Source organism: Danio rerio, chromosome 5 (genome assembly GCF_052040795.2).
Source record: "Danio rerio strain M-AB ecotype USA chromosome 5, GRCz13ab, whole genome shotgun sequence".
In the NCBI taxonomy this organism is placed as follows: Eukaryota; Metazoa; Chordata; class Actinopteri; order Cypriniformes; family Danionidae; genus Danio; species Danio rerio.
The window spans coordinates 54,819,013-54,842,500 of NC_141025.1; the positions used below are offsets into that span (position 1 = coordinate 54,819,013).

Genomic DNA, 23,488 nt, shown 5'->3' on the forward strand with positions numbered 1-23,488 from the left:
TGACGCTACATTTCTGTTAACATTCTCAATGATCACTGCATAATTCTCCATCCACAGAGCTCCCAGCAAGCTTAAGCTGTGGATCAAATCCAACACAACAGGATATAAAATATCCCCAGTTGTGAACGTAACATAAGGCGACGCCTGTGCTTGCATGTGTGTGCGTGCGTGACTTCGTTGAACCATATAGTTGTGTTGTATGTGTGTTCCACTTCGAGTGTGTGTGTGTGTGTGTGTGTGTGTGTGTGGTCGGGCCTGGTGTGAGGTATGGGGAGGCGAGAAAGCACAGATCGCTGTGTAAGCGATCCCTTTGTGTTGATTTAGGTAGACGTTTGCTGTATATAACGTTCAAGGCTGATAATATCATTGCCTTGCCAGATAAATAAAGCTTTGGCCAAACCATCGGGTCAGCTATCGATCCCTTCTGCGTGCAGAGAGAAAGGGAATGAGACGGCACAGGGACAGAGAAAAAGAGGGGGGTCTTATTAGCATTCCATACCCATGACCGACCACTGACAAGTAAAAGAGATATCTAGCTCAATGCCACACATATCTTGCTTTGTATACTGTCCATTGCATAATAAAGTTTAAAAGGCATATTGTCAATGACAAGAAACGGGAATACACAAATTCTACACACACATGCACAAACATGTTTTGATTAATTATATATTTTAAAATTTTAAATGAAAAAAGTTCAGTCGATTCTAGTATAAGGGTAAATTAAATATTTTTATTTTTGCAAAAAAGTGGCACAATTGTGCAGTTTTTCTTAGACAAAGCGACTCATCTTAAAGTGTATCACAAAGTATGTAACAATAATCAATTTCTTTAACGAATACGCATGTAAATATAATAACTATTTACACAGACAGCTTTTTCACAGGGGAATTGTTGCAAGTTGATCCACAACTGAAAACGCGCTTAAATCTGGTCCAACAATGACAGCATTTTATCATTTGGTTAAAGTTTTCTCCAAACGTTTTTTTTTTCACTCCCACCCATCGTCCCGTCTTTATCTTTCTTTGTTGTTTTAAAATATGCATGTCTCTCCGGAATGCTAGTCACGGGTCCAAACTTTGCGTCCAACCTCCCACATGAAATGATCCCCCTTAAAGGGGGCTCAATATGTCTCAATCTGCACTTCAGTTCACTCAAAGCATTTGGGTACAGGGGACAGACTCCAGAGAAGCATAAATTAAAGGACAAGTCACCGAAGAGCGACTTTATCAACACGTCATGGCGAAGACTGGAGTCAGCCACAGCAAGATTTTGAAGTATTGCGCAGATGTCCTCCAAAAAAGTAAGAAAATTTGTTTCATTTCGTCCCCCTTAAACGCGCGCGTGTATTAGTCAGGGCTGCTGGGTGCGCGCGCCAGTGCAAGAGTGTGCGTGAACGCGCCTTGTGGAGAATAGCTCAATAGAGATGGAGAGAGCGCGGAGGTGGAGGGAGGGAGCTCTGTGGGAAAGCAAGAGACTAGAGGATGTCTCGACGTGCGTGTATGTATGACTCCGACTGTCATTAACAACAAATCAATCAACACGTGGCATTTAAACTCGAGAGTGCCAGTTTTCCGTGTTTGTCTGTGTGCTGAAGAAATAAATCACTGCCGGAAAAGGGAGCTTTGTGAAGCGGAAAGTTTGCTTTGAAAGGAAAACATGTAACAAGAGGTAACCGAGGCGAAGCGACGCAGACGTTATTTTAACTGCGAAATATGAAATGCATGTTTAGTGTCTTTTTAAAACTAAGCGGATTGAAGCGAATGATTACAATATTTAGCAGCCATTCGTGTAAAACTTTGAGTCTCATATATTCTGTTAATTTCAGGAAACGGTTGTAAATACGCTTACAATTCTCGATATTCTACTGTGATGAAATAAAATGCCTGCTTGTTACCGATAAAAAAAAAATTCGCCTTTCACAGCTAGACAGAGAACAGTTTTCTTCATTCAGTTTTTCCTTCAAGAACAGTAAACATGCTGACGTCAGATTATCGTGAGATCTTCAGGACAAAGCGCGTGTAATTAGTGAATTCGTTCTGTGATGCGAGTATGTTTCCAGAGACATACACGAACATGTTTTCTGATCCCAACCAAATGGACAGTACAGAAATGTCGTTGCCACATACCTGATAACGTCCTGGCTTTTTCAGCAATATTTACTGCCCGATTGTATAATGCACAACAGATGGTTTGCGCCTGTGCTACCGCAGCCAGTGACACTCCCAATTTTACTCAGAAGCATTGTTGCAGTTGCGCTTCAAACTGGAAACAAATTAACAATGACCCACTTTCTACATACAGCTGCACATAAAATCAATATACATATTTCCCCCATATTTATTAAAATGCAATTTCTTACGAATTAGTATCCCCCAGAAACTGCTAAATCCAACATTTCTATCTATCTATCTATCTATCTATCTATCTATCTATCTATCTATCTATCTATCTATCTATCTATCTATCTATCTATCTATCTATCTATCTATCTATCTATCTATCCTTTATTAACATATCTTAAAACACATAAACAAGCATGTTATGCACTGATTCGTAGCAGGCGGCCTGACAGGCTTGGTGAATTATGTTGTGGTTAATATAGCCCTAATTTCGTTTTTATTTGCCTAATTTCTCAGCATGACTTCTATTTTCTTTCATAATAAATGACTGAAGCGTTTTGTGGAGGGATATTTTTCATCCCCGTTATATAGACCGGGTCTTGACAGAGGCATTATCTCTCTTGCTCTAGTGTTGGTCCCTGCCACGGCTCTCTGATCCCACGCCTTTTCCCCCTTTATACTGCCTGTCTTGCCTATAGTTGTCGCAATTTGTGCGTTTGATAAATTCACAGGCATTCCCCCTCTTCCAAGGAGACGTGAACGCGTCTAGTGACTCAAATAAACTTTAGATGTGGAATAAGGTACGTGCCATCGAACGTTTACAAAACACAAAAAAAATCTAGATATCTGGATAGTAAACAAGTGTACAATTAGATATCATGTTCATGCATGTTCCAGTGCTCACCGATGTTATGTAGAAGGTGCGTTGAAATCGCCATTGTGATAATCTTAATTGTATTTTAATAAAATGTAAATATTATAAATAAAAAAAGTAATTAGTAATAGATTTATGGGTTGTTGACATTTTATGAGACGTAAATATTTAAAAGGCCGTTATTTCTTTGTGAATACACACTTCAAGGCCTGATGATGCAAGAAAGCAACCTCGTCATGCATAAGAAGCCACATCCCTCATCATCCACGGGCTAAACCACAAAGCAAGATTTCTCGTGCGCTCATATAAGTGTGCGCGCGTTTGTCTGTGTGTGTCTAAAGATGGGGGTCGGATTGAGGATTCGGGCAATGGGGAAAGAGAGAGTAAGAGAAGGTGGGCTCTGACCTGGCTTCGCTTATCAAGAAATGTATAGCATTACTGAATGTAATATTTCAGTGGTGTTCTATTTAACATATTTGTTTCCCATGCTTTTCTTTCATCCTTTCAATAAAAAGCAAGAAGGTCTGAACCGTTACCACAGACACTCCCAAATATCCCGTCCGCTGTAGAGCTATCTCGTGGTGGTTTTTATCCCTGAAACTCAAACCCCCTGCCCCCCACGTCCAAATTCATTTGCATTCGTTGATGATATCAATAAAGAATAGCAGGGATCCTATTTAGTTGTGGCAGGGCTGGGGGAAGGTGGCTTATTCGGTCAAAACTGGACAGAGTGGACGAAGACCTTGAGGTCAGCTGACCATTCAGTGCAAGGTGGCGGGAGGCGGAGGGGTTTGGAGAGGCTTATTTGAGAGCAGGCGTGTTTGTAGCCAGGCAATGAAAAGGAGTCAACCACAAAGCTCGTCATACTTCAAATACACCCCATCACGTCTTCAGTCTTACCTCTCAAAGACAAATTCAGAGGATGGGAAGCTAGTTACTTTAAGAGGGTCATTCTTCTAAGTTTGATTTGATTTTACAAAAGTGAACGAACCGGAAGTTCGAATGATCGTAATACCAAAATCTGATCTAAAATACAACGTAAAATATAATTAATAAAAAAAATTAAATTAAAAATTATCCGTATTTTAAACATTGTATTAAAACGTCTTTTTAAAATCAGATTGTAGCCTACATCAAATCTGTGTAAGTTATAAATATAATTTACAAATGCAACAACATGAAAACGGAACAGTCACGTCCTTAAACAAACAGTAAATGGCAAGAGAGATTGTGCGTGTCTAAATGTGGAAATGGTGTACGAGGCCTGTCGTCAAACGGCTCATTGGACGAGCTACGGCCAATCCGCATTTGCACCTTTCAATCATTTCAAGCTGGATGACGAGTCCCATGTCTTTTAATTTATAAAGATTTACCCTACGTTCATCACAGTGCTGGAAGATGTAATGCATTCATTGAACAGATAAGTTACAATTTTATTAAAGCTTTTTATATAGGCAAATTGACGTCTAATGTTATATATGCACAAACACAGCCTAGGTGCTACATACATTGTGTACATACAGAGAGAAAGAGAGAGAGAGAGAGACAACAAGGATAATGTTAATATTATTGGCGTTGTGCATTTATGACGTTGCCGACGTAAGGAGTGCATCAGTCATAAAAACAACACACACACACACACACACACACACACACACACACACACACACACACACACACACACACACACACACACACACATATATATATATATATATATATATATATATATATATATATAATTTTTTTAGTAAAAAAAGTAGGCTAATCTAATTAAGCACGCGGAATATGATGACTAGTTCGTTATTGCATTAGATGCATTATAAATCCTTAGATGCATTATAAATCATAAGATGGTTATCTCTGATAATGTTTAATAAAATTTGAATTTATTTGTATACCTTCCCTTCTAAATTTTATTTACTTACTTAAGTACTTATTTTATGTATTACTTATTTGCGTCATTCCTGAACACACACACACACACACACACACACACATATATATATATATATATATATATATATATATATATATATATATATATATATATATATATATATATATATATAGAGAGAGAGAGAGAGAGAGAGAGAGAGAGAGAGAGAGAGAGAGAGAGAGAGAAGTTTTTATTCCAAATTAAATGTGTAAATGTCCGTGTAAATGACTTTGTAAAACTTCCAAATAATGCATCTTAAAGATAGACTGACTGGCAACGCACAAGAACAATAATATACATAGGCAACCAACTTCCACTTAAGACATAGTTATGCCGTGTGCTGTCGTTTATTCATTCAGTTTCACCAGAAATTTAACAGGTATAACGTAAATAGTTCGAATAAAATAAGAGTTCGAATACACCACTGTATTTCAGAGCAAAGCAAGGTTCGTATGGTCATGTCTGCGTAAAATACAAAGTTTACACTTTTTAAAATTACCATAAGGGTAATGATTGGCTTTATTGTTACTGTATACTAGGGCAAATGTTCGACCAAACATTGTTTTACAAACTTTACATTTTTCTTTCTGGTGTGTTTTAGGAAATCATGTGAGATCGGTACTGGCGGCTTTGTTATGATGCTCTGGTGTTCTCATGCCCTGTAAAGGGTGCTGTCTAGAGCTGTTTATTTCTCTCTTTATTTGCTAGATGGCGCTCTGTGTTCTGGGACCCTCAGTTAGAGGAACAAACGGTCCTCAGTTTATTCTTTTCCTTTTTGCCATTGTTCATCCACACTCAGTGTTAATGCTTTTTTTCTCGTTTAGTCCTCCACGCTTGGGATTCGCGAAATATGGGATATTTGAATTTGTAGTAAAAAATAATTTAAGAAAATACATAAAACACTCAATTAATATTATGCAGTTGACTTATAAAAGTAAATAGACTTGTATGGATGTGCTTGCTGTTTTATAGCATCTTATGTGTTTTTCCCTCTAAAATAAAAGGGAAATAACATAATTATGCTCTATATCACATATTAGCCTATGTTTCTGTGGGATTTGGATATTTAATTGCGATAGATTATGAAAACCTTTATTGAAGTAGGCTACTACTGTTTTATAATAAATTTATGTAAATGTACGTTGCTGCAAATAGCCTAAACATTTTAAAGCCATAATAAATATTTTTTATGTTCTCATGTCGAAAATTCCATGATTTTAGTAAATTTTAGTCTCTAATCAACTCAGCAAAATGAATGGACTACACAGTCGATAAATTAACATGTGAAAACGATGAGACCATTTTAACAGCTTTCTAAATATATCTTTTAGACCCTTCTGAAAAAGCGTAATGTTATATTATTTCATATTTTTAAGTGACAGAAATAACTGGATTTATTCGCATTTCCAAAGGAAAAAAAACGAACACATTTTGTTCTGTGAGTGTTAAGAAGATATATTGCAGCACTTACACTTTCTCTAAATAGCGGCTTGTCCATATTTGACGTTGATGAATGTGCCCACGACGTGAAGAACATTTAAAGATGTCGTTTAAATGTTATGCCAGATTGCTCAGCGGACGATGAGGAGCTATAGTCCGACACCAAATAAATTACACATAAAATGTAACAATAAATATATTATTTTATATGGCTTTGATATTATTATATAAATTTGCTGAGGTGTTAATAAATATTCAGCTTTCAGTTTTGTTTTATATCATTGGGCTTTTTTCCAAGCCATGTACTTGTACTGTTTGTAGGGGATAACAATAGTAATTTTCATGTTATTTAATGATAAATAAATTATATATATATATATATATATATATATATATATATATATATATATATATATATATATATATATATATATATATATATATACACACACACACACACACGAGATCTTACATAATACATAAGCAAATAAATAAATAATTAGAAACATTTCCAGAATGTATTGTGAAATTTATTTGTGCCTTATCTGCATTATAATACTGATAAATAACCATCCAATTAAAAGATAGTATACATTCTTGTATTGTTTCTGCTTTTTGTAGGAAAACGTCACATTTCAACAAATACTTTTTATAGTAAATATGGGATATTTGAAGCATATTAGGAAATATTTTTTAGCTACACCAGCATTAGATAAAGGCGAAATGTTTGCTGAGAAACAAGTACAAAGCCTTTTCTCGTGCTTGTGACATTGCTCGCTGTCGGGATAGTTAGCAATGTTCTAATATGGACGGTGGCTCCAGAGGCTCATCTCTTGGGGTTTTAATTAACAAGCTGTCTCAAAGCTGTAGAGATCCATCAAACAACCTCTCCCCACTAGCAAACCCCCCTTCAGTCTGAACAGTCTCGCAGCCTCTTTGGCGTTACTTGAGAGTTTTCCGTGACTCCCCATTCAGCTTTGTTCCTGGATGAATTCGATTGCTTATCGTATGTCAGATTACATCGCAGCGGAGTTTCCTAGGTTTTTAGTTTGGGATGGTGAGTGAGTGTTCCTGAAGAGAGAAGAATATGAGACATTTAGAGCTTTGTTTATCTTGTGCACAGCTAAAGGAGCTATGCACAGTAAGTTTTAACTTTTGCCTCATCCACACACTCACCACACCCCTTGCACAACTGGATGTGACCGTCCCTCTGCGAAACAGACAGGGGCGAGTTCAGGGTCAAGAAAGAGCGCTGTCCATGGTCCTATTCAGAGGTGCGGGTGCTCTTATCAAATTAGACAGGACAAGTTTTAAATCGATGCCATCGCCTGTATCAGGAGGCTGCCACTGGTTTACAACCTTTAACAAGCCACCCTGACAGTCAGTGCTCTAAGCGCAAATACACACCTCTGTCACGGTGATGGAGCGATCATGACCGCTAATGGACGGGGAAGAAAGGGTGAGATAACACACAAGATAACAGGTGATGGTGATCCGAATTCACGTTAGAAATAACGCGCATGGTCAAACTAACAAGTCCCTTTTTAATAAAATCGCAGGTACGACTAGAGATGTAAAATGCAAATAACTACATCGACATGACACCTGTGTTTATTATTACTTGAAAAAAACATGTTAATTAATAAGATGCTATAAAAACTAACTTGTCGATATTTTATCATGAAAATCCGCATTTAAAAATAAATAGTAAAGACACACACACACACACACACACACACACACACACACACACACACACATATATATATATATATATATATATATATATATATATATATATATATATATATATATATATATATATATATATATATATATATATATCTAATAAACAAGTTGTAACATCGAATATGTAATATTTGACTTGATCCAGCTAATTTAAACATCAGTATACTGTTTGTTTCCTTCATGTAAGACATTTAATTACCCACACAATAAATCAAAAACTTTTAAAATACTCTAATAACCTTTACGAAAACCGAAAGAATGAATTATACTGCAGCAAGCCAAATTCATACAGACGCTGATATAAATGAAACATTTTTATTTCCTTTTTTAGTGTTTTTCACTAATCAAATTCATTTACATTTTTTCTTCGAGAAAGATATTTAATCGTTTGACTAATTTGACTTGCAGTGTTTATCTCTAATTCCCTCGCAATAAATATTGTTAAATTCGTAGTGCTGTAGGAAAGTAATCAACAAAGCCTATCCTTTTTTTCTCTTAACATTGTTCATAATAATATGAATCTAAAGGGCGTTTGTTTCAAGCTATAAACGAAAATGCAAACGATGTAATAAATTGTCGGCTTTCCTATTTTATCCACAAGTTCCTTAATTAAATTTACCTCGCCTCTCATCTCGACGTTCAGGTCACAGAACGCTGCATATGATACATTTGAACTTATTTTTAACTCTTGGTTCTTATTTTATCTTTTGCGAGCGTTACTTTCCTCCACAGCCTCACATTTTGACGTCTAAGATAAAGCGAGCAGGAAGCACTGTTTGTCTTCCTTGCACACTGGAAACCCTCGTCAGTTTCTCATTCAGTGACAGATTTGCTTTAGGGGAGTCGCCTAAAACAATAATAAAGACCTATTGTTCTCGAGCTCACTTTAAAGACTAACTGGGCACATTTTCTACGCCTTCGCTCAGGTATAAGAGACCTCGTCACAGACACATCATTCCCATCAAAAGTTACGCTGTCAGCTGTCGTCGGATCTGGGTGGCGTTTTTCATCCTGTATGCTGATTCAGATAGAGACATAAAAGAGCAGGTAGTCAAATGGAGGGACGCAGCGGTTTATAGCGGTGACGGTTGTCAGGCAGATGAGAGGAAGAGAAAGGGAGAAAAGCAGCCTATTTTGTATGAACACCACACGCTCTGAAGGGTGAGAGACGGCACTGAATTCAGAAGAGACAGAGACGGCCTAAACCTGCATGTGCAGCCACCAATCGCAGACCAATTAATGGATATTAGCCATTCATCCATTTTATCACTTCATATACGCGCGAAATATATATATCACACCTTCACACTCATACAGTCTACCTTGTTGCCTGTCAGGTTGTTTTTAACGGCAGTCCGTCAGACGGGCACCTCTGTGGCCTTGCTAATTTGGGTTCATTGGATGGCAATAACTTAATTTAGAGCCTCATCTTTTGGGGCGTTTCTTAATGAGGATGCGCTGTGCAATAACGCGCCGGATATTCAGGTGGGAGCAACCAGCACCGCGCACCAATGTGTTTAGCCTCCGAGGAACCCGTTAAGCTTGATGAGACTCATCTATAATGCGTGATTGAATACCAGGGTACTATACGCGTCTGACGAGACTGCACCGACTGAAGAGGCCTTCAGCCTTTCCTCCAACCTCACATCTACAAAATCGAGTGGAGAGCTCGGCGCATAATAGGAGTTTTAAGGCGCTGTTGTCTGGTTTCATTGAAAAGACCTCTTGTTGTTTAGAGAGGATCAGGTTTTATCGTGGCCTAACCCTGGGTCGCTGGATATCATGGTGACCCGCTTGGCACCCTATGTGGGAATTCCATCCCTAGTTGTAAAATGACAGGTTGTAACGCTCCGAGCGCTCCGGTTACTATGTGACCTTAACCAAGTGATTTAAGCCCAGGTCTTCTGGCCCTTGCTCTTAAAATCCCCCATTAAGAACTGAGTGGCGAAAAATGTTTTTAGACACTGTGGGGCGACCAGATGTATAGCTAGTGAGCTTAGTTTCATATAATGCATCTAATTTAAGCTTAGTTTTCATCCAGTTTAGTTATTATTAGTTTGCTACAGTTTTCAAACCTGAATTCAGTAAACTTAGCCTGGCAAGAGAAGATGTGTGCACTATTATTTATGCTGTTGCTATGGCGCCACTATTTCTACTAATACTATTATAAATGTACTAATGCAACTATATATATATATATATATTTGTTAGTATTATTATTACTATTATTATTATCATTATTATCAGTATTACTAATAGTAGTATAAAGATTAGCAAACATGGCGATGTTCTTCTAATAAAGTTCACAGAGTTTTTATTAATTTTAATTAATAGTTTTAATTATGAAGGATATATTCTAACAAAAGCTGTAGTAGTTTAAAAGTCTACATATTCTCTCTCTCTCTCTCTCTCTCTCTCTCTCTCTCTCTCTCTCTCTCTATATATATATATATATATATATATAAATTATATATAAAATATATATATAAAATAGACATAAAATATTTTATTAAAAAGTATTTAAAACGTTATGGCCTACGTAAAATTTTATTCATGTTTCATTTATAAGTAATACTTAAAACATTTTTGATACATTGAACACTTTTGCGACATGATATTTGCGAACAGGCTTCACCCAACAAAATTATTATTGTTGCTGTTTTTTTTTTTTATTAAGCCTGTTTGTGAGATGGAACATGTTATTTTATTCGTTTTCCTGTTGTATGACACATAATAAATTTGACGGGAATTTGTCTTAAAAAAGAAGAAAAAAGGAAAGTGTGTTCAGAGCTAATAATCGTTTAGATGCCTTATCGCCATTCTTTTTCATCACGCAAACCGAATTCAAAACATTATATTCTCTGACCTGCACCAAAATCAGTTTATACGCGCGCCTACTCATATTGCTGAATTCCAAAGTCCGTTTATCATTGTCCAAGCAAGAGCAAACCAATATTTATCCACAAAAATATCCCTTTTTTATTGTATTTATTATTATTTTCCTTACGGATCTGTCGGCATGTTAAATTAAGCACCTGGGATCCCAGGATGTGAGAGACTGCTACAATTATTCTCAAAATGCAATAAATCACTTATTCGAGCAAGTGTTGCGCAAACACTGCAAAGCAACTCGGAACAAATTCAATCTTTTCTGTCTTTTTCTGCATATCATGACATCCTCACATAACTTGATGAAAGTTGCATTCCTTTTTCCAGTTTAGAAGGAAGAGTGTGATCTATTTTATGCACCGCGTTGCACTCACGCACATATTGTCTTTCTAAAAATATCGGGATCGAAGACAGAAGGGGGACAGAAACCTGAAAGCAATCATTAAAAGACAAGCCTCTGCCAACAGCAGCTGTCCGATTCTCTGTGGCGTGATCACCCCAAAACATCTCCCACTCTCTCGACATTAACGGAGCTCTTTCGCACGAGGAAGCGGAACCTCGGGGAGTCAAGGTGCGCGTGTGGGTGGGTGTGAATGTGGGCCATGTGTGTTATATGAACTAATAACAATCAATCAAAACGGGACGTGAGGGAACGATAAAAAGGGGAAAAATTAACAGACAGACACATTCAATTCAATCCACCTTTATTTCTATAGCACTTTTTACAATGCGAAAGGAACTTAAAAAGATGATAGATAGATAGATAGATAGATAGATAGATAGATAGATAGATAGATAGATAGATAGATAGATAGATAGATAGATAGATAGATAGATAGATAGATAGATAGATAGAAGTGGAAGTAAAGAGGAGCAATTTCAGAAAGAGTTGTATTAGTTTTTTTTTTCTTTGTCAGGACACAATAAAACATTTATTGTTGCAGTTTGCTGACCCGTAAAATTTGAGGGCTAGATTTCCCTTCAGAACCGAGCATATAATTATGCAAATAGAGATCTGACAGCGATCTGGTAAAGTACTCCCGAAGACAAGGGCCTGGAGGAGTGACAGTCCAGCTTCGGCAAGTGCTCGGCTCTTTGAGAATAGTTCATATTTGGCGGTGCATGAGAGTATGGGAGGAGACGAGAGCGTGCGGGACAAATCGCGGATAAAATTGAAATATTAAAGACTTCAAATATGATATGTTTGGAGTCAAATGTGACTCTTGTGGAAAGAATGAAAAAAAGTGTTGAAAATTCAATAAACACTGTACGCTACAATGCAGTGAGTTCTAAGTATTTTAGGCGATATATTTTAGAAGTGTATTGTCTGCAATTCATTCATCATGGGTGTTTGCACACAATAAACCAACAGTTGAAACTTTTTTGATCTTTAGAAACCTAAACTGTGTTAAGCAACATCACACAATTTGTAAAACTATTAAAATAAAACAAAACTGGTTTGTGACTATATATGAAACCCCTTAATGTGTCTGCTTTTTGTATAATCTTTTAGAAAATTTAATAGCAAATAAAACTAAGCTTTTAATGATAAGTTTAGGCTATGTGCTTACACAGTTGTTTTACGAGATTATCGTGTTGGGTAAGCCTATATCCAAATACTCAAACATTTTATGCATTTTGACGGATATATCTGATTTATAAACAAGTTGTAATTTCTTTATAAATGTCTTGTTAAAAAAGAAGTAGAAAAATTAACAAAAACTATACCTTTAGTTTTTGTTGTTTTTCCTGTTTTGAAGTTCACTGCTTTTGTATAGTATTTTTTTTTATCTTTATACATTTTTATTTATTTTTATGTTAAAAAACTTCACTCTAAAGATAACTGACATAACAAATCTTTTTTTAGAATGTGACTGATAAATCATAAAACGGAAAAATCCCATCTGAGTAAAGCCATTATTTTGTTAATAACATCTTTTGACATTCTTGTTAGGTTTCCCCCTGAAATATTTCTATTTGTAGACAAGAAGAAACACGAGAAAAATATTTTTGGGCATTTCATTTGTATTTTTGAAAGATGAAAATAAGTTTTAACAAATTTTATTTCTAATTTTGATTAAAATTTCCTTTTATTATAGCCCTTAATTCGCACTGATCTTTACACATCTTTACACAATCGAAAGCTGTTTTGGAAACAGTACAATTGTGTTGTTTCCCGTCAGAACAATTGATAATCAAAAGCAAACAGAAGCAGTGATTATTTCTTTCTGTGGGACAGGTTTGCTGTGACCGTGTCACTTTTAGGCCATTATTACCGCTGGTTTGCGAGTTAAGGTCTAAAACAAGCAGTCGGGACATAAAAAGTAGGTGCTATAGACATGGCTTCATCCGATACTTCTCCGTCTTTGACTGACACTTATTTTGGTTAACATTGGTCTCATTGTAAAGGCCTGGACTCGATCTAGACACAAATATCAGCTTTCGTGATAGAGTTCCACAGCTGTTACGTGAGAAGAGCGAGTCATTCTCCGAGCAGGCTCACCTTCCCTGGGAACAGAGCAGAGCGAAGAGCCGCTGGAGCAACAGGCTTTATCGGGCTCCGAGGATCTTTCCCCCGTTAGACTGAACTTTAACCCGACAACTCCTTGGGTTGAAAGCGATGCCTTTACGATCATTACATTGTAAATAAGAGTACCCTGTGCATCGGTGTCTTTAAGTGGAAGGTGAGATATGTCCATCAAACTGCTCGCAAGTGCGCAGGTTAGTTTATGTACTGAAAAAAAAAAAAAACACAGAGAAAGTCGACCGCGAGAATCAAACGAAGGGATCTCGACGCACAATTGTATAAAGAATTTTATTACTGCATGTGTGGAGATCATTATTACCTTCAAATAACACGGACATGAAGAAATCAGGGCACCAAACTGCCATTAATTCAAAGACAAAAGACAAACATATTTTAACGAGTTATGAAAAGTGAAATATCAGATCAAGGTTTAATTTCAATGCATCCTAATTAAAAGCGAATACAAACGTGAGAAAACATCTTAAATAGTGAACAGCTTCACGTGTGCAGCAAACAGCATACCTCTTCAGAGTGACTGGAATGTTTCAATAAAAATGTAGATCTCTAAGATTAAAACATGAATTGTTAAAACGAGTCCTAATTTAAATACCAATTAAGTTCGATTTGGTTTAAGGCTGCGCCTAGTACAAGTGAAGTTCGCATATGGCTTGTCAGGTTTTACTTGAAAATAAAATATATATAAAATTAAATATGAACTTTGTGTGTTATTTCCTAAGGCAACAATATTTAGATCTGAGCAAAATATTTTTGACAGCATTTATAAGCAACTTGCAGTTAATCAGTGCCTTTTAATGAACATTTGCAGACATTTTTAAAAGTTTAATTGGTTGTAAAAAATAGTTTCCTAATATGAAAGCATCTGGGGTGTTAGCTTTTCCCCCAGCTTTACTCACATTTCTATTTTTGGATAAAACATATTTAGCAATCTAAATATCTAATGACAAATTAAATCTCTAAAAAAGTGACAAGACCAGAGCAGCTTTTTACTGAGAGATTACTTTCAAGTTAAAGCAGACTGATCTGTTGACATGCCTGAGCGACATATCTTTAAGCCTCCACTAATACTACATTGTCCAAAAGACAATACCTCTTGTCTCAGCTGAGACAGAAACATAACACACGCTTTAGCGTTAGCAGAAGATGACAATGAGATGTTAAAACAGTCCGAATAGTCATGGACTCTGCCAAAAAAATTATAATAAAAGGGCAGGTTCAATTAGCAAACATCTAAAGGAATGGCTTTTATACTTCAGATACCATTAAATCTCCCTGATCCTGACACACAGGAAGATATTACCTGACTGACATATCTGCTCCGTTAAAGGGAGACATTTCTAAAACTCATGCTCGCAGAAGGTTTTAAGGGATTTAAAAACAGAGGAGGATTCTTCCAATCTGTCATGCTGTCAATGGCTTACTTCATTCTATTCATTCGTAATCTAGTCTCAAGTTAGCCATTGAATTTGACTCTGCAAGTTGCCTTTTTCCTGTTAAAGTGTTATGCGTATGAACAAACAACCTGTAAGCCTTTAGCATCTGACATACAAAGTTTCTAAGCACTCCAGTACTTTAACTGCAAGTGAGACTCCAGTCAAAAAGAAAGAAAAAAAGAAAGAAGAAAAACAACAGGAAACCAAATAGACTTTGCAGGCAGGCACTAGGACCTGTCAGGCATGGGTGTGTGTGTGTGTGCAGGTGCTTCCCAGGCATTAGCTCAGTTCAGGACAATGTCAGGATAATTAGAGGTGCATCAAGAGGCGGTGTGCGGCGCCGCCTGTCAGCCTTAATCTGGCCACCGATGGGCCACCACCAAATCCACACAGCGGCCCACAGGAGGCACAAGCAGTGAAGCCATATTGCTTTGACAGTTGCACTCATCCAGAAGTAATGCAAAACGCTATTCTGATGTATACAGCCTGACCCTGCACTCCACAGAGTCATACAATACACTGGGAGGAGGGCTTCAAGGAGGAATATGTTTTCAGAAAAGGAAAAGAGGAGAAACAGAATCAGGAGAAAGGGAACGATACTAGACTCTATGTTGGGATCTCTAGAAGTCTTCATGTTTGATTCGGTGGGAGCTGCGTGTGGTGACCGGACTGGATGAGGAGTCGTCCTCATGGTCTTTAAGGGCATTGCTGAAGAACTTAAAGATGGACTGGAAGCTTTTCCATGATGTTAGCTCGTGCTTCTCTGTACCTGCAAAACACATACCATCAAAACAAACACAGATTAAACCCAGATTAACAGTTTAGAAAGGGATAGTTGACCCCAAAAACAAACATTTATGAATATTTCCTATTACTATAGAACGTCAAACTGAACACAAAATAAGCTACACTGAATTTCAAGACACAATAAAAATTAATCTTCATAAAAAAAGGTACTTGTCACAAGCACAAGACTCTTAAATTGATTTTGTACCTCTAAAGCATGTATTTTTGTACTTCAAGATGGGTTCACACATGTAGTTTAATTTTATTAGGTCATCCAAAAGTGAAAACGATAAACAGGCTACAGTTCTGGCTCAGTTAGGATTCACACTGTTATTTTTAAAACAAGTAAATATAAAAATATGAAAATATAAAACAAAACAAACATAACATTTTACAATGGGAGTGCACCAGAGTTTTTCCTCACATTTTCACTGGTCTTGGTGTGCTTCACTGGACCAGTGTTTGCATTGTAGCATCCACACTGCATTAAACATTTTCACCCCTTAAAGAGTAAATCAGTTGTCACTTTAAAGGGCACCTATGATGAAAATATTCTTTTGAAGATGTTTGGACAGAACTGTGTGTATGTAGTGTCTCTACAGCCATACTGGGGTGATATAAATACAATAGCTGCGTCCCAAATGGCACACTATACACTATGCACTTATACATTCAACAGCATAGTATGTGTATGTAGTGTCGTCTCAAATAGAACACTGCTTTTTTTTTTAACTACGTGGAAATTCAAACTGTTCCCATATGATGTTTGATGGTTGCCAAATTAGTGAAATGAATGACCAAACTACCAAATAATACCTGCCTGAGAATAACCGCATTCACTATCTGGAGGCGCTTTAATCACTCTCGTAGGAGAAATTTGCTTTCACAGTACAAAATAAATTATCCAACATGCCAGATAGCTCCGCACCTTCTGCTACATGAGCAAAGCTGCAACGTTGAGTTTGTGACGTGTCCATTATTATTACTTCATTGTACCCGTTGAATAAGTGCATCATGTGGGTAATTAAAGTGCATTTATTATTTTTAGAGTTTGTGTGTGAAGGCACTACTTACACTATTTATACAACAGAATGGCATAGAATAGTGCGTAAGCAAGCAATTTGGGTCGCAACTAATAAGTGTCTTTTTTAAAAATTCATGGCATGACGTTAAAAAAGGATCCAAATCCCAACCATTTAAGGCCCACTGCAACATGATGTAGGAGTGCGGTTTCCCAGCCCATAGATTTGATTGACAGCTGCGTATTAACTTGTCTCCATAGTAAAGGGTATAATCATATCAACATGACAGGACGTGCGCAAAGCAACTTGGATTAAAAGATCTGTTCAGCTCAAGTTAAATGTGTGTCTGTATATGTGAACTTTGTAATGACATTGTGTCTGACTCATTGTTCTCATCGACTCATTAACTCCACAACAAATACATCAAATAATCATTGGGAAATATTTTTTCTGTAGTATCTCTCACAAACGCTACAGTAAGATCTGCAGTAAGATCTGCTACCTTCATGTCTGTCACTATGCTGTTTATCTGACGCAGCTGAGGCGGAGATTGAGGCACACTTTGACAGGCACGTGGGGACGGTGGGTGAAGAGAACTAGCATTAAAGGCACAGGAAACAAAAACAGCCACAAAGAGCTGAAAGTTACAAACTTCTGAAATCTGTAATAAATAATCTGATGGGTGTTTTGTGCTGAAACTTTACAGAAACATAGAGACACAAAAGACTTAATAAAATTAGACTTAATAAAACGTAATAAAATTTAGAAAAAAAAAAAGGGGGTAAAATAGTTGCCCTTTAAGGTACAATTCAGGGTTAGGGTTAGGGATACCAAGTTGCTGTACTCCAAACAGCACCATTTTAGAATTAAAAAGGGCTACAAATTACTTTTCAGAAAATCTTAATTTATGAACTCATTCATTCATTTTTTTTTTCGGCTTAGTCTCATAATCAGTGGTCGCCACAGCGGAATGAACCGCCAACTTGTCCAGCACATGTTTTTTTGCAGCGAATGCCCTTCCAGCTGTAACCCATCTCTGGAAAACATCCATACGCACTCATTCACACTCATTACACTACAGACAATTTAGCCTACCCAATTCACCTGTGTCACATGTCTTTGGACTGTGGGGGAAACCAGAGGAAACCCACACTAATAAGCGAAACCTCCACACAGAAACACCGACTGACCCAGCCGAGGCTCAAACCAGTGACCTTTTTGCTGTGAGGCGACAGCACTACCTTCTGCGCCACCGCGTTGCCCATCATTAATGAACCGTGCGAGCTAAATCAGTTTAATACTCTTCTTAGATTAGGGCTGTGTTATCTGACTACTGTACATACAGTAAATAGTTTAGTGAGTTTGTTGGTGTCTGTGTGCAATGCATACTGACATAATGTTTTCCATCTATTAGGATATTGCGCACTTAAGCACAATGGACGAAATGGCCGCCATCCATGGAAGATTAAATTTTCTCTCTCTTGGGTTTGATACACCTATCAGTTAATCCACAAAAGGGCTCGGTTTTCCCTCTGTGGCAGCAGGTTAAAGAATTCCCATGTTTGGGTCATTGGATCCAGGTGAAGTGACATGCACACCTTAAGTCCTCATCAGACCTTTTAAAGTCCCACAAGAGCCTTTCACAACCCAGCCCATTCAGGCAGGTAGAGTCTGGCGTGGAATTGCCCAGGTAGTACGTTTGGTCTGTTTATTTATTGTGCGATTTACGAGGAAGCTTGATTTGAACCTCGGCTGGATCAATTCTACTTTGAAGCATTCACACTGTACGCAGCTTAAAGCCTGCATGGGTTTGTGTGGAACACAGAGGATCAGACTGATGTGCTTTTCCCTCTTCAATCAGGATTTCTCATACTTTTCCCTCCGAAATTGCAACTGGTGCATGAACTTGCCTGGAGGGATCCAATTAAAGAGTAACTTTAAGGCCCATGCCAAAAGTGTACTCAGATGGCCATGATATTGACCTCCATGTTTATTACATTGACCCCTGTCTGGGCTGTATTGATGAAGATAGTTGCACTGAGATGGGAAAGAGGTGCATGTGTGTGTGTTTCAGAACGGTCGAGACTTTCTCACTCGGCCAATGATCAGTGCCTCAGGTCAAGTTTACCAAGCTGACGATCAGCGAGTCGATACCTGCTGCCCAAACAATCTCTTTAGCAGTGTAGGTCCTGGCACAACACCACTCTAGAGGAGAAGACATTGCCTCCACCGCTCTTATTTATAATTTATACCCAATTTGGAGCACACAGCCTTTACTTTCCCTCCCCCCTCACCCTTCCCAACTAACCTTTTTATTTGTCTCTCTCTCTCTGGTTTTTTTTCCTCTATTCTTCCTCAGGACCAATTAATGGCGAAGGGTTCACTTTTTTGTTACCTTGAACCGGTGGTGAACCCCTGATCAACGGGAGCGACTCATACTGATCCCAGCCATGGGGTCAGGCACAGTGCGTCTCCGAGCAGATATGCAAATGAGGAGAGCCCCCGTGGCGACCCTGCGGGAGCTCCGCCCCTGCCGGCGACATCACCTTTGATGAGGGTTCACAAGCAAGCCTCGCTAATGACCCTTTATTACTCTACCTTGCCATCTCTTAATTGCCAAGATGTGTTGAGTGTAATCAATAGTGTATGTGTGCCGCGGCAGGTCTCGGCTACGTCATTCGCTCGCACAGACACACACGAAGAATGGGGAAGAGGACAGACGTGCCTGGCTGGCCCACAAATTAAATGAATGCCATTTAAAGAGGTGGCCATTGATTAAATGTCATCTTTCAATAAAGAGAGCAATGTCTACCTCGAAGAAGGAGGAAAAAGTCTCTTGTTCTGCTTTTCCTTGAGATGTTTAATTTGCTTTCACAAGATGTTCTGTTCATCAGGGAGATTTTTTTGAAGTTATTGAAAATAGAAGAGACAGGGCTGATACTTTAATGCCTAAACATAATGGGATGCTACAATTAAAAATCCATTAACTTGCAATTGGGGAACAGATTATTAAAGCCATGACAAAACTTTAATCTTGCAATTACAATTTTTTGACAATAGGCAAAATGAACTTAATCACTTGTATAAAAAATGCTTTTATATAGTTCCTAAGGTGGAATTTAACTACTCACTTCTTCAGTTTTAGAAAAACATTTTAATTCCAGACATTAAATTGCACAGTTGATGACAAAATGATTAGCCCTCCTGTGAAATCCAAATATTTCCAAATTCTGTTTAACGGCAAGATTTTTTTCAACAAGTGTTCAAATAACTAATTAATCCTCTTTTTGATATGAAGACAGTACATCATCTTTAACTACTCATTTTGATACTGGTTTTTAGCTTAAAGTGCAATGTAAGGTTTGAGTAAGTATGGGTAAATTAGATTAATTGGGCAGGTTAGGTTAATGGTTAAGAAACAGGGGTTTGTTGTTAAATAAATAAACACACGAGCTCACACACACACACACACACACACGCACGCATGCACGCACGCACGCACGCACAAACACGCATGCATGCACGCACACCAAGGTTATCATAATTTTGGATTTTTTATTAGATTTTATTTCGTTTTTGTTTTTTTGTTTTCAAATTCAGTTTGTTTTAAGGTGCTTTCACACCTAGACTTTTGTTTCGGAACCTGTTGCGTTTCCCCAGTTAGCGTGAGTTGTTTTGGCATTTGTGAATCCAGTAATCATGCTAGGATTCGTGCCAAAACAATCGGTCCGAAATGGCCTGAATGAGGTGGTCTCGGCTCAATAGAAATGAACTTTGGAGCGGATTGTTTTTAGTGAAAAAGCAATACGGTCCAAACCAGGCTATATCACAGTATATTATAGGTATGCAATATGCATACGGCCATATAAAGAGAGAATTAAGAGTAGGGCAGGATGTTATTCCTACCGCTAAATCTGCGTTTCATGTCAAATACGAAAGTGAAAGCGTGATGGCTACTAACAAGAGCTGTTCATCAGTCTTGGTTTATTTTTTATTTCTCTCTATAATGTAAAGCCTATAATGCAAAAGTCAACAGCTATATATGAAAAAGTCTTTGATTTATATTTGGTGACGACGTCTGAGGGTGTCACCATTCAAAATTAAAGTGCAGCTTTTCACTTATAATGTCTTATTGCTTATTGTCATGAATTAAAATAAGGACACATGACAGCTGAGCAGGACTCTGCAAAATAAACTATGAAACTCTGACCAATGTGAGGAGAGTTTACTCGCACGTGACTTGTTTTAGGTATTTTGGCCCAAGGTTTGTTTTAGAAACATTTCTGAGCTAACCGCACCAAGAACAATGAGCAACATTGTAACAGTTTTAATCCCTGTTTCAGAACAAAAGAATAGACCCACAGGTGTGAAAGCACCCTTAGATTTTAGAGGCAGATTTACTAGTTTTTATTATATTTTTCTATTTTTTGAAATTGCTAAGTTTTAGTTTAGTTTTTATTATTTTCAGAATTAGTTTATTAAAAAAAAAAAAAAACAACCAAACAAATTTTTCAAAACATGAATTCATGACCACTATCTTCTACCACTACCCATCCTCCAATTCAAATACAACATCACACAATATATCTATCTTAAGTAAAATTTGTGTGCAAGGTTGCTTCTGAGGTTAGATACACAGTACTGATGTAAAGTTAGAATCTTTAACGTTCATCAGATCTTTTGTGACAATCCTCCCATGTTTGAACTCAGCATACCAAAAACATGTAGTGAGCAATCATAACTTCAGTAAGTTAAAACATCACCATGATCTGAAAAGTTTCTTACAGGTAAGTTTTGCAAACCAATTGAAGCATGATTCACTTATTTAAATTCTTTTATGAAATAAACTTACATTTCAGCAGATCCTCTCATTTAAGCCCTCGGTTTACCCGCGCTGCAGTTTTTCTAGTTAAGTTCAGTCACTAAAGACTGTCATGTACTATTTGTGTTCGGTTTACTGATTCCTGTATGTACAGTATTATTGGTTCACCGCTTCTAAAATCTGATGTCAGTGTACTGTTCTAATAACTAAATAACTCAGTATTTATTGGTTTATTTCGAGTCAGAAGGGCTATTAGGCATGTTAAAAAGTAAGTTTGTGGATAAGAGTGCTTGAGATGCGAATCAATCCAAATGATTCAGTTTGATTTGGTGAACTAGTTCAACCACATAGAAGATCAGTTTGTTCATAATTGCTATCACTAATACAGAAATAAAACCCATTATTGGGCATGAATGTGTTAAATCAATAATTTTAAGTCTCTGTACTTAATGCAGTCACTGTGCTGAAGTCATGTCCATTCGTTGTTTTTGTAGCGGGAGCAATAGCGAAGTCTGACCTAGAACCGGCTTGATCTGGCCAATGGCATCAGACTGTGAGGTGCTGTACAGGTCGAACACTTGACAGTATAAAGTAAATAAATTTACTCCGAAAAAAGGCATATGGTTTATGTATTAAATACATACACAAAGACAAAAACGGAGGATGTTTTTGCTAAGATTTTAGTTTTTAGTTTCCGTTAGTTTTGTATACAGTTTCAGTTAGTTCTATTTTTAACTCTTGTTTTTATTTTTATTTTAGGTAACAAAAATTATTTTACATTTTAGTTTTAATTTTTTTCGTTCATTTTTGTTAATGATAATAACCTTGACACACACTTTCAACATCATTTTCTCAACAAAATAATATAGGAAATACTGTGAAAATTTCCCTTGCGCTATTGAAAACAAGAACTGATATTTCACAGGCGGGCTAATAACTTTGTTTTCAACTGTATGTACATATGTGATTACACTTTAAACAAACACACAACAATGTACACATGCGTATCAGTATATAACAACTTTCTCTTTTTAAAAATATTAAACAGCTAAATTAAGAAAGATATTTATTATAGACAGTTATTATATGTAGTGAGCATCATGATTATAAATTCCACACATTTAATTATGGTATTACAGAAAGAGTTTCAGTCAAAACTCTCCAGCAGACAGACTGTGATCCACATGACCCTGACACCCCTCAAACATACTCATGCCTACAAAAATGCTCACACACACACATTCTCTGATATCCTCATGTTCAACGACGCAGCTCACAGTCTGAGCACACACACACACACACACACACACACACACACACACACACACACACACACACACACACACACACACACACACACACACACACACACACACATACACACTGCCGCTCACAACAGGCCACTGTTATCTGTGTTACTTCACACAACTTCATTTGACCACTGTATTTGAAATAATGAAGCTTCATATTTCACCACCCTGTTAAGACGTCTTCCAGATGCAGATCAAATCTTTATAATGAACCATTACATTATTCAGCTGGATACCTTTGAGGGTAATTTAGTAGTTCTTTGATCTCACTGTGACAAATAGCATTTGAAACAGTGTCCCGGTGACAAACACACACACTTTCTCTCTCACACACAAACACAAGCACTCTTTCAACATTCATGTCAACAATAAATCAAGGAAGACAGGCTTTAGCTATCGGCAATTCCTTTTTCTCCTCTCACCAGAAGCGTTACAAATGGTAATCGTGTGTGATAGTAAAACGCTCATGAGCGAACGATGCTCGAGTGAATGAGCAGTCAAAGCACCGCCGCGAGTAACACTCAGAGAGAGTAAAAAATATCAAAGTGTGCTGATT

The 23,488-nt window shown here is 37.3% G+C and overlaps 1 protein-coding gene and 1 long non-coding RNA gene across 3 annotated transcripts in view; one reads left to right on the top strand and one right to left on the bottom strand.

The window, feature by feature from the left end:
• Positions 1-1,140: 1,140 nt before the first annotated feature.
• Positions 1,141-19,631, top strand: LOC137495630 (uncharacterized). Its single transcript, XR_015491772.1, has 2 exons — positions 1,141-1,303; positions 19,160-19,631. It is a non-coding gene; the product is annotated as an uncharacterized LOC137495630 (long non-coding RNA).
• arb2a (ARB2 cotranscriptional regulator A) overlaps positions 11,805-23,488 on the bottom strand; it is a 319,558-nt gene continuing 307,874 nt past the window's right edge. For both annotated transcript variants that reach the window (NM_200418.3, NM_001431106.2), the window contains 1 exon segment: positions 11,805-15,761. In NM_200418.3, the coding sequence (NP_956712.3) occupies positions 15,613-15,761 (149 nt within the window). In that variant the 3' untranslated portion in view covers positions 11,805-15,612.